We start from the raw sequence: 17,829 nt of genomic DNA, 5'->3' as shown, positions 1-17,829 counted from the left end.
ACTTTTTACAAGAAACTCTACCTGGCCTGCTGGAAGATGTTCCCTGCACATACGGCTACACATGTGGTTGCAGCATGATGGAGCGCCCGTACATAACAATCATGCTGTGCACAGATATTTAAATGAACATGGCCAGGTAATTGGAAGAGGTGCTTGTAGGACACGGCCCCCGCAATCACCAGACCTCACACCACTGGATTTTTTCCTGTGGGGCTTCTTCAAGGTTCTAGTTCACCCAGCCGGATGCGAACCACCTAGAAACGAAGAGGAACTAATGGATCGCATTCAACATGCCACCAATCACATCAGGGCACTGCCAGAAATCTTTTAAAGAGTTCGCAAAACACAGTTCATTACCAAGCTTGTGTCGTGTCAGAGTGTCGACAGTCAGAGCACCTGCTTTTGTAAACAATGTTCCAGCTACCAGAGAGGCCCTTTTCAGGGCCAACACAATTAATAAAAGATGCGAACTAATAGCTGTTGATGAGTTTGTTCTGGTACATCTTATCATGAAACTACAATGGATGTGGGACCCCGGCTGAGTGGAGACGCTGGCGGCTTATGAATGTAAAGGATGAGCATTCAAATCCAACTGGAATCAATTGTCTTTTTTTTTTTTATTTATTTAGACCCGTGATAGTGATATTTTACACATTAATTCTCTACAAATTGTGCAGTTATAGGCTTTTCTAGGTTCCACATTCTTTCAAAAGCTTCCATTTTATAATAGTCTAATCTTTAAACGAACAGAAAAATGGTCATAGTAAAAACATTTGAAAATGTATGTATTTATTTGTAATTACTTTGACCGCCAGTTAAGAGAAGCTATCAGCTGACTGGCATATTTCTCTACATCCTTACGCACGGCCTATACGAGTGAGTGGATGTGCTTTCCAGTATCTGTTGTTTCCAGCTCTATATCTGTTCAACCACAGTAGGCCTATTCGACCGTTACGCTAAAAAGAAGAGATTGGTAACTCCTTGGTAGCATGTCAGCTTACTGTACTGGTAGCTGTAGTATGTGTCAGATAGAATCTCATGGCAGCCTTTTTTTTATTGCATCACAAATGTTTCTTGCTTTATTTACTTTTTGTTATTACATTGTATTTTCTTTTTTTAAATTTTTTCAATATTCTCTTCAGTAAATAAGTAATTATAGTTTCTGAATTTTACGTTTAAACATAATCTTTCTTGGAAGGTGATATTCATCTGACCTCCCATAAAAATACAAATAATATAGTAGCAATTGGACATGTATTTTGAAATTAATACTGTTGGCCTACTAACAATTTAGGTCTTTTACAGAAAAATGAAATGAAATAAAATGAAGAGCAGGTTACATATAGCTTCAGTATTTTGTCCACATGCCATTGGCATCAACAACAGCTTGGGTGCTTCAAGGTGTAGAAATGACAAATCTGTGGAAAAAGTCCTCGTCCATGGCAATTCTCTCTCACGAAAAATGAACCAAATCCCATATGGCATTCACACAGTTTCTGGAGGATGGTCTGGCCAACTGTCCCACAAAGTCTTCTTAAGCTGAGCCCAAACATGCTCTGTGGGACTGAGATAAGGTGACTTTGGAGGCCACAGAAGACACTGAATAATATTCTCCCTCCTTTGAAACCAGTTATGTGATGGATGATTATCATGATGGTAAGGGAGACGTCCTTCAGGGCACTCCAGGAATGTTTAAGTTTTCAAGGAAATGTTCATAGCATGCTGAATTGAACTTGCCATGGATACATTATGAAGTTCCTGCACCCACGCAAGACATCCAACCCCAAAATTTCCACTTCTAGAGCATGTGGCCATGAAGTGCGCATCATATTACTGCCCATCTGTGTGGTAAACAAGAATAGGACCGCTGCTTGTGGATTCAATTGTGCACTTGTCAGAAAAAATTACTTTCCTTGACATCTTCCCAGGAACTCACAACTGCTAGTCAATACAGGGCTTGTTCGTCTGACAACGGTTTTTTGATAAGAGCACAATGGGATCCGATTCTGTGGCCTTTAATCTTCTGATCAGAGAGCAGTTCTTGATGAGCCCATTAAATGTGACGCTCTTCTTACTTCCCGGACAAGAAACAAAGGAGCATTCTGGGCCACCCTGACCAATTCTTCATCTTGTCCCCATGTAGAGACTTGTGGTCTTCCAGGTATTGGACTTCTCACTGCCTGACATATTATCTCTAAATTGTCTAATCCTTCTCTTTGCTGGTGGAAGCATCAACACCACGACGACGTCCTGCCTCAGATGCACTAACACCATTTTCAAAGAGAGCAATTATTCACTCGCGAACAATCATATCAGCCACTTTGAAATAGACCTATGACGTACTCCAATCAGCTGATTTCTCTTAGCTGAAAACTATACACACAGCAGGTGGTGGTCAAAGTAATTACAAATAAATACACCCATTTTCAATTTTTTTACTATGACCATTTGTCTGTTTGTTAAAATTTTAGACTATTATAAAATGGAATATTTTGAAAGAATGTGGAACCTAGAAAAACCTACAATGCACATTTTGTCGAGAATTAAGGCTTAAAATATTACCGGTAAAGGTCTAAATAAATAAATAAATAAATAAATAAAAAGAAAACAAAAGACAACTGACTCCAGTTAGATTCAAACACTCGTCCTTTATGTTCATAAACCGTCAGCCTATCCACTCAGCCATTGGAACAGAAGTGAAACACTCGTCGTCATTGTGGAGTTCTTGTATTTCAACCCTTACTAAGTGTTCGAATAATAATTTTCAAAAGAAATTATATGGCGAGTTAAATTGCAATGAATTGTGGTATATACTGTATTCTAACTATTTGATGATGTAAATTTCAAGTTGAAGCTCCACAGATTGCTAGAGTTGTGAACAATAGCATTTCTGAACTTGGTCATGCACAATGCTCTGTTCTAGGACTCTAAATTATTCAGGTCAGGCATCCTTTTTGCCTCTCATTGTACATACAGATCTCTTTTTGTTTAATGATAATTTTCCAAAATTAGTTATGCATAAGTACTGATAATTCAATGCTGGGGCACCGTACCCTAGGCATAGCAAGAAAATACAAAGGTACAAAGGGTGGTGGTGGTGGTGGTGGTGGTGGTGCGGGGTGGGGATGAACACACAACATAACTGAATAAATAAACGTGGAGAAACATCAGGAAATGAAAAGGAAGCAGACAGCAAGATGGAAAATTACAACATGTTAAAGCTAAGTGAGCAGTAAGAATCAACTGCTTATGCGCAACAGCATTGTCACCAGCACAAGAACCGAGCACTTGTACAGCATTTACATCCTGAGAAGTTCATATATTAGGTAGTTTGCAGCGGAGAATGGTATGTATTTATTACAGTCTTCTGCTAGCGCTTATCCCCCGCTCCCATCATACTCCATATACAACTCCTCCTGCCCCTCCCCACATGCTTTGTTGATGTCCATTACCTCCTTCCCCCTCTCTGGCTGTCTATCTCCTCTTCCTCCTCGTCTCGCCATGTTATTGCCCCCCTCTTCCCCCCCACCACCACACTCAAGGAGGTGACTTGATTCTTACCCATGGTATTTCTTTCCAGATAGTAAGTAATATGTGTACCAGATTTGGCTGAAATCGACCCAGGAGTTTAGGAGGAGCTTCTTGCCTGCATACACATGTCACATATATTTAAGATGGTTGGTTGGTTTGGGGAAGGAGACTAGACAGCGAGGTCATTGGTCTCATCGGATTAGGGAGGGACGGGGAAGGAAGTCGGCCGTGCCCTTTGAAGGGAACCATCCCGGCATTTGCCTGGAGCGATTTAGGGAAATCACGGAAAACCTAAATCAGGATGGCCGGACGCGGGATTGAACCGTCGTCCTCCCGAATGCAAGTCCAGTGTCTAATCACTGCGCCACCCCGCTCGGTATATATTTAAGATGTTTCACACATATCTGTACAGATATTTCACCTATATCTCTTGTAAATTTCACTCTGCAGTTTCGTTTTCATGCAGCTCAATGGTTATGTTGTCATATCTCCTGAACTGTGTGTCATAAAATTATATAATTTTGCAGATACATCCAGAGGTATATGTCGATAATGTCCATGAAAGATGTTTCAAACAGAGTCAGTAGTTCAGAAGTAATAAATTAAAATGACATGCATTCTGTTTAAGTACCATATTCCAGACAGTTTATGTACACTGGGCGCAGGTGTTTTGCATGTCTATAATGTGATTTTGTAAACTTCTCTACAGCAACACCTTCTCACAGCTCTATAGATGACTCTTGTTTCCGCCTTCAGCTACTTGTGCTTCACAGTTGAAAGCTATCAAAATGCTGCCAAGTGTCAGTGACTTTCTTAAGTTGATTCGACTGTAAGACTGTCTTACAAGGAGACGGCACGACCGTGGGGTCGGGGATTTGTCCAAAATTTTGTGTGGTGAAAGAGGACCTCTAACACCTCACGTAGTTAAAATATTAGGACGCACTACCCGGAAAATCCCGGGAAAAATCAATCCAAAGTTTCTTAGGTGCCTTATGAGTATAAAATGTTAGTCCATTACCAAGCCACCGGCTGGTGTAGATGTTTAGGCTTCGGAGTCTTATGCCAGAGGTCTCGGGTTCGATTCCTCCTCTCGCACTTTTTTTCATCTCTTTCATTTTCTTTTGTTATTTCACCAATTATTCAGAAAGTTTTGCAAACCTACTTATCTTTAACAAATTAGTTACATTATTGAATAAAAATTATTTTCTTTTTGTCCAACAACACAATTCATGGCGGTGGGTTTTCCATTTTTAATTGTAAATTATATGAGGGGAAACATTGGGTTTTTAATCAGAATAACAAAGTCGATTGGGAAACATTTAGTTTTTATACACATAATAATTATAAACAAGAACCACAGTGGTAATTATCATAAAAACAAACAAAGCTATAATTTTTGCGACATCTTGCGCAACATATAAAGGCGGATATTTTTCAGTCACAGGGCGTTTGCAATAAATCTGTGCAAAAACATGCCCCATTAACATTTACGAAAATGTTTTGATTTTCTGATAATTTTGAGGCAAGCCAAGCATACTGAATCATGTCTCGGAATATTGGTGATGATAAATGACGGTGAATTATAGAATGAATTTTTATACAATCTTCCCAGGAATTAATTTCACGATTCTTCTGTAACAATGCGCTGCAATTTTGCAAGCAACAGAAGAAAGAAAAGTGCCGCAGGAGGAATCGAATCCAAGACCTCTGGCGTAAGGGTCCGAGCGCTAACCATGTAGGCCAGATGGCGGGTCGGCGATGGACTAACATTTTATACTCATAAGGCACCTAAGAAACCTTGGATTGATTTTTCCCAGGATTTTCCAAGTAATGCGTCCTAATACTTTAACCACTTGAGGTGTTAGGGGTCCTCTTTCACCACACAAAATTTCGGACAAATCCCCGACCCCACGGTCGTGCCGTCTCCTTGTTAGTAGTAAAGAATAAATATATTAAACTTCATGCATGATGAAACATTTTATCAGTGTTTATGCTATCGTATCTCCTAACTGTATGTGGTACCATGATATAAATTTTGTAGGTGCATTTAGCAGTATATGTGGATATTGTCTGCAAAATTTATTGTGAATAAAGTTAGTAGCACGGAAGTAACAAATTAAAACATCATGCATGATGTGGCATTTTTCAATCATCTCTGTGTTTAAGAAATCATATCTCTTGAACTATATGCTGTACAATGATATAATTTGCAGGTACATTCTGCAAAATCTGTCATGAATACAGTTAATAGTAAAGAAGTAATAAATTGAAACATCATGCTTCATGTGGCAGTATCACTGCATGAACAGCAAAATTGTGGGGGTCATCAATGAGAAAAAGTCTTGTAAAGGTTTGAAATTATGTATTAAGTTTGTTGTAAGGCACTAAATGCTGTCATTCTCAAATACAAGATGAATAAAGTATGGATATTCGGGTGTCATGGATTATATTGCTTCTTCATCCCCACTTTCATCCCTTTGATAGGTAGGTGGTTCTTATCCATGTGGTGATTGTTTCCAGGCAGTAAGTAATAAGTGTACCAAGTTTGGTTGAAATCAGGCCATTGGTTTAGGAGATGATGTGGAACACACATACATTTTTATAACACGTAAGGATTAACTATTCAGATGAAGAGATCGAAAGAATGTATGATGAGATAAACTGAATATCTAAACCTACATGTACATGTACATCTATACACTGAACACAGCTGTGAGGTGCATGGCAGGGGGTACATCCCATTGTACTAGTTATTAGGGTCTCTTCCTGTTACATTCACACATGGAGAACAGGGAGCATGATTGTTTGACTGCCTCTGTGCATGCTGTTGTTATTACAATCTTATCCTTACAATCCCTTTGTGAGTGATACATAGGGGGTTGCCGTATATTCCTAGGGTCATCATTTGAACCTTGTCCTTGAAACTTTGTTAATAGACTTTCTTGGGATAGTGTACATCTCTCTTCAAGAGTCTTCCTGTTCAGTTCCTACAGTATCTCTGTGACATTCTCCCATGGATCAAACAAACCTGTGACCATTCATGCTTCCCTTTTTTGGTATACATTCAAAATGCCCCCGTTAGTCCTATTTGGTGGAAGTCCCACACACTTGAACAATATTCTAGAATCGGTCACACGAATGATTTGCAAGCAATCTCCACTGTACACTGACTGCACTTCCCCAGTATTCTACCAATAAACCTGCTTTACCCATGACTGAGCCTATGAGACCATTCAATTTAATATTCCTACAAAGCATTACACCCAGGTGCTAGTACGAGTTAGCTGATTCCAACACTCACTCATCTGTAAAAAGCCTGATGTTACTGTTAATATTGTCTTCGAGATCATTACTGTACCACATGAACAGGAAGCTTTCTAACACACTTCCCTGGAGCACACCTGACAGGAAGCTTTCTAACACACTTCCCTGGAGCACACCTGAAGTTACTTCTACATCTGACGAGACTCTCTGTTAAAGATAACAGGCTGCATCCTCGCTACCAAACAGTCCTCAATCCAGACGCAAATTTCACTTGCTACCCATATGACTGTACTTTTGACAACAAGCGTAGGTGTGGTTCCAAGTCAAAAATCGAGAAATACTACATCTACCTGACTGCTTTGCTTGAAAGCTTTCGGTATGTCATGTGAGAAGAGTGAGAACTGGGTTTCACATTATTGACATTTTAGGAATCCATGCCAGTTAGCATTGAGGAGGTCATTCTGTTCACGATATCACACTATGTTTGAGCTCAGAATGTGTTCTAAGATTCTACAACAAATCAAAGTCAAGGATATTAGATGGTAGTTTTGTCGATCACTCCTATTTCCCTTCTTGTAGACGGGTATGTCCAGTGATTTTTTCCAAGAATGGGCATGGTTTCTTGTTCGTGGGATCTGCACCAGATTATAGTTAGAAGAAGAGCTAACTCAGCTGCGAATTCAGTACAGAATCTGACAGGGATTCCATCAGGCCAAGGAGCTTCATTCAGTTTTAACAATTTCAGCTGTTTCTGAACACCACTGACACTAATACTTATTTCACTCATGTTTTTAAAGGTATGGGGATTAAATTGGGGCCTTCCTCCTGAGTTTTCTTTTTGTAAGGGAAAATTTGAAAATGGAGTTAAGCATTTCAGCTTTTACTTTGCTACCCTCAATTTCAGTTTCTGTCTCGTACACTAGGGACTGGACACTGATTTTGCTGACACTAACAGCCTTTGCATACGACAGAATTTGAGTTTTGTGACATATCATTAAACAATATTCTGCTACGGTAGTCATTGAATACATCACACATTGCTCTCTTGGCAGCCAAACATGCTTCATTCAGTATGTATCTGTATCCCTATGCTTTGTTTTAGATCTATTACACAGTAATCTTTGTTTCTTTAGAGGTTTGTTCACACTGACTGTATACCATGGACGTGCCCTCCTACTACGAACTGTTCTACTGGGCGCATGGTCAACTATTGCCATAGTACATCTACATGCTCTTGACCTGTGCTGAAAGTTTTATTTCCTCACTATGACACTACTGTTAATTGTTGGATAATTAAAGTCCCCACCAATGATTGGGGAACGTAACATACAAGTGAACTGAAGTTTTTTCTACAGTTTTTGTTCACACCAGGAGATGAATCTGGTGGGTGAGAGAAGGAACCAATTACCATTTTTGTGCCCGCTCCTGATACTGAGTCTTTCCCAAACAATCTCACATGCAGCTTCAATTTCTATGTCAGTGGATTTGAGTTTCTTGTCTACTGCAACAAATACACCACCTCCATTTCCCATTTGGCTATCCTTTCGGTATACACTAAAATTTTCCCCAAAAATCTCACTGCAATCATTTTCATGTTTCGACCAGCTTTATGCACCTTGTACTATGTGAGCTTCACTGCCTTTCATGAGCACTTCAAACTCTGGCACTCTGTTGCAAATGCTTCAACAGTTTACCATTAGGATTTTAATACTCTCACCTTTGGGGGTATTTCTTTGGATCTTACACTGATACTTATGGGTTTCCTAGAGCTATCTTTATCTGGAACGGATGGACAGTTGCCTAATCTAAAAAACCCTTGCAGCCTGAACCTTTGAAGTCTCTTGTTCAGTCCTTCCACTCGAAACCAAAGGGTCATGATCAGTTCTGGGGACAATGCTGCAAATTGTAAGCTTCATTGAAATTTTTCATGTGCAAGGCAGGTCTCCTCAACCTTATCTGCCAGTCACTGGAATGATCCAAGTAGGACCTCAGAGCCCAGACGACAGGCATCATTTGTTACCAGGTGCGCCACAATCTGCAGTTGGCTGCACTCTCTTTCCTCAACAGCTGCTGGAATAGCCTCTTCAATATGTTGAATGAGGTCCCCAGGAATACAAACTGAGTGCACCTGGTATCCTTTCCTGTCCCTTGATGTCATTTCCCTATGGAGACAAAAATTTAATAGCGATGGGGAGACTGTGATTTGAGAGGAAAAGTATGATAAGGAAAAATAGTAGGAGAATGTGGCCTGAACAAAAGAAATGACAGAAAAAGCTGCCTGGTAGAATTTTGCACAGAGCTTAATTTAAGCGTTGCTCACTCATGGTTTAAGAATTGCAGAAGAAGGTTGTATAGGTAGCAAAGGAGAGGTGGGAAACTTTCACATAGATTGTATAATGGTACAATAGACATTTAGAAACCAGATTTTCTACTGCGAATCATATTCAGGGGCAGATGTGGTTTCTGACCATAAATTATTGGTTGTTAACTACCAATTAAAATCAAAGAAATTAGGGAAAGATAGGAAATTAAGGAGATGGGACCTAGAGGAATTAAAGAATCAGCAGTTTTTGAGAGTTTCAAAGGGAGCATTAAGCAACAACTGGTTGAAACAGGGGAAAAAAAGACAACAAAAGATCAATGGGTAGCTCTGAGAGATGAAATAGTGAAGGCAACAGAGGTTCAAACACAAGAAGACAAGGTCCAGTAGAAATCCTTGGATAGCACATGAGATACTGAACTTAACTAACAAAACGTGAAATAAAAATGATACTGACAGAAAGTGAAACTATGTTAAGTATGAATAGTTGGAGGACAAATGCAAGGCTTAAGAAACATGCATGACTAAGGGAAAGATGAAATTTCCTATAGGAAAACTAGGGAGATGTTTGGAGAAAAGAGAGACTACTGTACGAATAGCATGAGCTCAGATGGCAAGCCAGTACCAAGCAAAGAAGGGAAAGCTACATGGTGGAAGGAATATTTTCAAAGGCTATACAAGGGAAATAAACATGGAAGAACAAAGGGAAGAGGAAGTAAATGAAGATGAGGTGTCAGATATGATATTGACAGAAGAATGTGGGACAGCAGTGAAAGACTGATGTCAAAACATGAGTCCTGGGATAAAGGACACTCCCTCAGAATTATGAAAATCCTTGGCAGAACCAGCCATGATAGAACGATTCCACTTCATGTGCAAGATAAATGAGACATCACATCAAGAAGAACGAATAAATCCAATTCCAAATAAGGCAGGTGCAAACAACTCTGAATATTATTACTGAACTATCAGTTTAATATGTCATACTAAAACAAATTATTTGCAGATGTATGGACAAACTGGTAGACGCTGACCTTGGACAAGATCAGTTTGAATTCTGGAGAAATGTAGGAACAACTGAGGCAACACTCACCCTAGCACTTCTCTTATCTTCTAAGTTGAAGAAAGACAAGCCTATGTTTATAGTATTTGTAGATTTAGAGGAATTTTGGCAATGTTGACAAGATGCACTCTTTGAAATTCTGAAGGCACCAGAGATAAAATGCTGAGTGCAAAAGATTATTTACAACTTGTACAAAAACAATACTGTAGAAACAACAAATCAAAGGACAAGACAGGGAAGCAGTAATTGAGAGGCAAGAGAAACCGGGTTGTGGCCTATCCCAACATTATTTTATCTGTACAATGAGCAATTAGTAAATGAAATCAAGGAGAAAATTGGAATGGGAATTATAATTCGGGGAGGATAAATAAAAACTTTGAGGCTTGCTGATGAGAATATAATGATGTCAGACACACAAAGGAATTGGAAGTTCAGTTGAATGGAATGAATAGTGACTTCGAAAGACTTTGTAACATAAAATCAATTACAATAAAAGGAGGAGAATGGAGTAAATTTAAGTCCGCAGGTGCTAAGGGAATTAGATTAGGTAATGTGACACTAAAAATAGATGTGTTCTGCTATTTGGGCAGCAAACTAATTGATGATGATCAATTTAGAGGACATGAACAGTAGACTGGCAATAACAAGAAAAACATTTCATAAAACGTCAAATATAAATTTAAGAGCTTGGAACTCTTTTGTGAAGGTATTTGTCTGGAGTGTAACATTGTAAAGGGAGTAAAAGGAGGACAATAAGCAGCTCCAACAAGAACAAAACAAAGCCTATGAAATGTGGTGTTAAAGCAGAATGAAGAAGATCTGGTGAGTGGATCAAATAATTACTGACCAAGTACTCAATTAGTCAAACTCTTGCTTATGGAGCCAATTCTGTTAATGACACACTTGCAATGCATAACGGCTACAAGGATATGAATTTTCTGGCACCCAAGTGGTTTGGAAGAGCCTCATGAACCCTGAGTAGAAAGTTGTGTAGTCACAGAGAGAGGGTGATGAAAAATTACTTGGAATGATATGGAAAGAAAAGGAAACAACACTGCTCAAATTTGGGGGTGCAAGTTTAGAAAATCATGCCATGAAGTACTTTTGGACTTACTCCCTCGCTTCATTGATGTGGAAAATGTGCTTGGTAATGAATCTATTGGGGGTAAATGTATTTAACCTGAAGTCCCATGTGCTCTAATCCTTTAATAAGTTTTGCAGACTGTGGGAAAGCAGTTGCATTATGTCCTTTTGTACATTTTTTCTCTGCTGCTGTTTGGTAGGCCGACAATCAAGTATGTTATATAAGAATGCAGAATCTCATGGAGGTTACATTAAATAAAAAGTTCTGTGGTTTTCAGCTGCATCAAGTGATTAAAATCACATGAGCTTTCGGTCAATCATGAGTTGTCCATTGTCAAGTTGTATGACTAACATTGGGCTGCTGGCACAGCTGTTGGCTGGGACATCACCGGTGCTCGCGGCATCACCATAGGGGTGCATATATTGACTTGGCATTCAATGTGCCCACTTTAACTTTGCAATTGCAGAATACCATGTTGCACTGAGCTGTAGGCTGCTGTCTCTAGTAAGGGTGTTATTGGTGATTTTTATTTCAATGACTTCTTTAATTATGCACTGTAAGGCATTAGTGCAAGCCACAACACAGATTTTGTCAAATTTTATCTGGTGACTGTGTCTAAAGCACGCTCAGTAAAAATGGATTTCTTGGGGTAGTGAAGGAGATCTTCTCCTCCCTGCATTGTTCCACAATGCAAACTGTTTGACCGACGTAAGACTGGCCCTACTCGCAAGATATCCTGTAGACACCAGATCTGAGACCTGCTGCGTCTATAACTTGTCTCAGTAATTGATGGATTTTTCTTGGAGGTCTGAAGATTAATTAATTCTTGTATTTTTTTCAGCAGGCAGCTTACGTTGCCCAACACAGAGCCACAGAACAGCAAGAAAGCAAGTTTCTTTTCCTGCTCCTTGCCGGTAGTAGTCTTGTGATTCTTGCTTGAAATCACTTCATTTATTGGATGAATGTTATTCCCAAAGATCCTATGTAGGTGGGACAGCATCTGATATCATTCTTGCACAATGAACCAGTGTTTGTAACATAGTGCACCTCTGTGCAGGTAGGTTTTCTGTAGATGCAGAGGCCAAGGCATTCACTGAAGATGGACAGTAACATTGTCTTTTTCTACTTCCGTGGTGAACTGGATGTTGTTAATGGCACTGAACTGTTCCAAGAGCTCATCAAGTATCTCATGTCTGTGGGGCCAAATGACAAACATGTTGTCAACCTATCAAAATAAACAATTACGCTTTAATGGCACTGTGTCTAAGGCAATATCTTAAAAATTCTACATGAAGAGCTATGAAACAGATGGAGCTAAAGAGTTGCCGATTGGAATGCACTCCCTCTGATCATAAAACTGACCATTGTACAAAAAATAAGAAGATGTAAGAGTTTGCCTCAAAAGCCTAACTACATCACTTATGAATAACTGGGATAGTAGGTCAAAAGAGTCTTTGATAGGCACATTTGTAAACAGCACCACCACATCAAAACTGACCATAATGTCACGCTCACCAAGTTGCATACGTTTAATTCAGCTGATAAAATCTGCCAAGTTTTTAATATGATGTTCACAGTGTCCAACATGTGGAGTGAGGAGATTGGTCAAGTATTTGAGGCTTGTACATTACTGAACCAATTGTGGATAGGATGAGGTGGTATGTCATCCCATCCATGAATCCATGAAGATCTTTGGTGAAGTATAAATAGTAGGTGGTCTAGGTGCCTGTGGGAAAACATTCTTGATCACACTATCTTCTCCCACAGGCACTTAGACCACTTACTGCTTATGCTTTACCGAAGATCCACAAGGCAAGGAGAAGACAGGTTTTATCACCTATGCTACACAATCTGCTTTGACTGAGTGTGCTTTAGGAATGGTCACTGGATGAAATTTGACACAACCTGTTTTGGAGCTCTGCGTAATTAAAGAAGCCATTGAAATAAAAATAATCAACACCACCATCAATAGAGATGGGAAGGCTGCAGCATAGCACAACATGGAATACTGCGATCGCGAAGTTAAAGTAGGCATGTTGAACGCTGAGTCAATTGTGCAAGCTTCTTCATCTCCCAGTACTTATTGCAACGTACATCTTTCTGAATCTGCTTAGTGTATTCATCTCTTGGTCTCCCTCTATGATTTTTACCCTCCACGCTGCCCTCCAATGCTAAATGTGTGATCCCTTGATGCCTCAGAACATGTCCTACCAATCGATCCCTTCTTCTTGTCAAGTTGTGCCACAAACTCCTCTTCTCCCCAATTCTATTCAATACCTCCTCATTAACTATGTGATCTATCCATCTAATCTTCAGCATTCTCCTGTAACACCACATTTCGAAAGCTTCTATTCTCTTCTTGTCCAAACTATTTATCGTCCATGTTTCACTTCCATACATGGCTACACTCCATACAAATACTGTCAGAAACGACTTCCTGACACGTAAATCTATACTTGATGTTAACAAATTTCTCTTCTTCAGAAACGCTTTCCTTGCCATTGCCAGTCAATATATCAATCAATATATCATATCAATATATGTCCATATATCGTGACACCACAAGCACCAGTAATGTCACAACTGAAGCTGTGTTTATAAGGGCATACCAGCAGCCCAATGGCAGTCATACAACTTAACAATGGCCAAGGCATGCTTGGCTGAAAGCTCATGTAGTATTAATCACTTATTCAAATGCTGTTAAGTATTAACAGTGTTATCCGATCACGTATACAGAAATCAAGAACTATATTTTTAAATTAAGATTTATAGTGTCTGATATGGCAGATTCTAATTTCATAAAATGCTATAAGAAAACAGTGAACATTTACAATAATCTTTAGCTCCAATAACTTACAGTAGAATGGTATATCCTCCATGCCTCTGGACACATCCACATATAGTGTCCATGTTGGCCACATCCAGTGCACTGTTGTGTAGCAAAGCAGCATTTCTTACAACCTTTGCTGTATTTGGTGGCTGGTCGTCCACACTGGGTGAAACAAAGAAAATGCTCTATAATGCAGTCACCAAAAATTGTAAATAACCAAAATTAATGTGGGCTCAGATCTTCACAAATACAACAATGTACAATGTAATGTGAACTTCAAGTTTCACATTTTATCCTTTTTTTCTTTTTGCACATTTAACACTTTTTAGATCAACGTTAACCCATTTCTTTTTTTAATCAGGAACAACTGCAAGTGGTTTTGATTAGTGGACTCATGTCGTCCTAACCTATCTACAAACTATATAACCCAAATCCTTCACCCTCATAACCTGGTAAAAAAAACTGCCATTTCATTCTGTTTCCTTTACTAACTTTGCTTCCAAACCAAACAGAAAAAAGTTAGCGGTTCAGTGTGAAAAAATTACGTGCACCATTCACTAATACTATATGCCTGGCATAGCTAGGTGACAACATAAGTTTCAAGGTAATTTCCAGCTGGCAAAATACGTACACTAGCATAACTATCAACACATAACCAGAGTCCTGCAAGTGAACTGCATACAGAGCCTTTATGTTTGTTGGATTCCAGTATTTGGCTATATATTTCTTCTGCCTTGATTTTTCTGAGCAAGGTAACATTCTTCATTATTCAATCAAGACCTTAATTAAGAATTTCCATCAATTAGCAAAATCCCAAACACTGCAATTTTATATGCAAATAGGTAATCCATCTCAGAGAAACACAATGAGCTAATCAAATAGTACTGTCAGTTTTTATATATTTTTTAACCAGATACCTTTTAGTTAAGTAAAATAATAGTTGGGACTTGTACACCATCTACTTTCTTAAATTTTCAGCTTGCAGTTCTATAAACTGTAATGAATCTCCAAGATTACAAAATATTATTACATAAGTCTATATACGGTATACCACCACCATACCAGAAGTCTTCAGTCCGGACCTCAAGAGCATACTGGCAACACCTTTATGGAAAGTTGGGGTCATGCCATTATCATAAAATGTATCGGAGTCCGCATATGGCAATCACACATGTAACATCTATGCAACAAATCCACAAGGGGAAGCTACATAAGCAACATCTATGGAACACAATTCACATGTTGCAGTAGTCCATTTACTTGTTGCAATAACTTCAAGTTGTACAAATATATTTCAAGGAAGACGCAATACATGAAAGTCACAGATCAAGTAAACAGAGTAAGACGTGTGTACACTTTAACAGTCAAATCATAACTGAGTCCAAGTCTAGCGACTGCTGGCTGGCTGGCCACTTAGGTGGCACTGCTGCTGCATGGCTGGCAGACAGCGCCGCAAGTAGAGGACATGCGTAACTGCGCAGCGGCACTTTGAAAGATCGGCGAGTCACAACACTTTTCCCCTCTTTGAATTTTTTGTACAGGTCTTCATGGAGGTGGCCTGTAGATTGCTAACAGTCCATAGATGTTGTTTGACTGGCCATAAAGTCTCGAGAAGGAGGCTTCCCGGATGGACAGAAGTGTCCCCAATGATAACGGGTCGAGATGACAGGAGACATGGAGGTCGAATCTGCTGGGGCCTCGTGCACCAATCTGCCCATTGCGGCAAGTCCGGTTGTTATAACAGGAGACATGGGCGATGTGTCCGCGTCCGTAGGAGAAGGAGGCGAGTAGAGTTGCTCCGACAGATGATGGTCATCTGGTTCCTGCATGGGCACATCTCCTGGTGGTGTCAGTTCTTGTGCTGGCACCGATATGATGGTGAAAGGACTGCGTTGTAAGTAATGAGAGATTCCAGTATCCCGAGCGGCAGGTAGAGCCGAAGGAGGTGTAGCGGCATCCGGAACAGGTGTTGCCGACACACGAGGCTGAAGCTGGTCCGAATGACGCACTGCAACACCCATGTCCATCTGGATTTCATACAGGCGTTGGCCACGGTCTCGTAAGATGCGGCCAGGACTCCATTTTGGCCGCCTGCCATATCCCCGTACCCATATAAGATCGTCGGCGGTGAACTGGCCAAGCGAAGGCACCTGCGGCTGTGAGCTGGAAGGCCGCAGAAGATGAAGTAGCGTAGGAGGCTGTCGGCCATGTAAGAGCTCAGCCGGGCTGTGGTTGCCCATGGGGGTGAAACGGTAAGAAGCCAGAAATTGGAGAAGCGCATCATCAGCGGAAGAAGTCAGGAGTCTCCTCATCTGAGCCTTAAATGTGCGGACCAGTTGTTCAGCCTCACCGTTTGACTGTGGATGGAACGGAGGGGCCGTGACATGCATGGCGCCATGACGGGCACAAAAATCCGCAAAATCGGAAGAGGCAAATTGCGGATCATTATCAGTAACAAGAGTAGAGGGAAGGCCTTCCAAAGAGCAAATGCGAGCTAGAGCATTGGTGGTTGCCGCAGTGGTAGGCGACGTGCAACGGACAATGAAAGGAAAGTTAGAGTAGGCGTCAATAACAAGAAGTGAATAAGTACCTAAAAAAGGTCCCTTGAAGTGAGCATGAATTCGCTCCCAGAGCAAAGGCCACAGTGACAAAGATGACTTCGGGGTGGTGGCCTGTGACGCACAAGGGCCGCAGGCAGCGACCATGTGTGCTTTTTCAGAGTCGATGCTGGGCCAGTACACATGATAGCGCGCCAGAGATTTTGTGCGAGAGATACCCCAGTGCCCTTGGTGAAGGGGGCGCAAGACTGAAGCACGCAAAGATGCAGGTACCACAACACGCGGTGAAGCATTTTTGGTGGAAAGGAGGATAACACCATCCCTTGCCGTGAGGCGGTAACGCAAAGCGTAGTAGTTCCGCAACGGATCAGAAGTCTTAGCAGCCGGACAATCTGGCCAACCCTTCTGAATACAGTGTAAAACCCGTGAGAGGGTAGGGTCAGAACCCGTAGCAGCCGCCAGCCGGTCCCCAGTGATGGGGAACCCGTACACAATCCACTGCTTGGCAACATCCAGGTGGAAACACAAAAGTTCGTCCCTATCGAATGCCAGATCAGCACCCATGAGAACACGAGACAGTGCATCAATATTCGTAAGTTGAGCTGTCGGCCAGAAATGAATCTCATAATTGAAACGAGACATGTAAAGAGCCCAATGCTGGGAAGTGACGTTGATGGATGAAACAAGGAAACAAGTGGTTTGTGATCCATAACAATAAGAAATTTGGATCCATAGAGAAAAACATCAAACTTATGAAGAGCATAAATAATGGCCAAAGCTTCTTTTTTCAATTTGACAATACTTTTGTTGGGCATCCGTGTGTATTTTGGAGGCATAAGCAATGGGTTGTTCAGAACCGTCAGAAAAACGGTGCACGAAGACTGCACTGACCCCGTATTGAGAGGTGTCCGTGGCAAGAACAAGATGTTGACCAGGTCGATAAGTAGCCAGGCACGGGGGCTGTTACAGCATAGCCTTCAATTTCTGGAAAGCCGCATCGCATGATGCGGACCAGTGAAAAGGCACGTTTTTGCGCAACAGGTGATGCAACGGCTGAGCCACTGAAGCAGCAGACACTAAAAACTTGTGATAGTATGCTATTTTCCCCAAGAAGGCCTGCAGTTCCTTAACAGATGTAGGGCAAGGAAGGGCATCAATCGCAACGACAGTTTGCTGAAG

At 40.7% G+C, this 17,829-nt stretch overlaps 1 protein-coding gene across 2 annotated transcripts in view; it reads right to left on the bottom strand.

The window, feature by feature from the left end:
• Nucleotides 1–17,829, bottom strand: part of LOC126412478 (uncharacterized) — a 106,392-nt gene that overhangs the window by 8,132 nt on the left and 80,431 nt on the right. For both annotated transcript variants that reach the window (XM_050082100.1, XM_050082107.1), the window contains one exon: nucleotides 14,120–14,254. In XM_050082100.1, the coding sequence (XP_049938057.1) occupies nucleotides 14,120–14,254 (135 nt within the window). The remainder of the gene's footprint in view (nucleotides 1–14,119; nucleotides 14,255–17,829) is intronic.

This window comes from Schistocerca serialis, chromosome 1, assembly GCF_023864345.2.
Source record: "Schistocerca serialis cubense isolate TAMUIC-IGC-003099 chromosome 1, iqSchSeri2.2, whole genome shotgun sequence".
In the NCBI taxonomy this organism is placed as follows: Eukaryota; Metazoa; Arthropoda; class Insecta; order Orthoptera; family Acrididae; genus Schistocerca; species Schistocerca serialis.
Note: the sequence above shows the minus strand (reverse complement) of the source record. Positions and strands in the feature narration are given on the sequence as shown.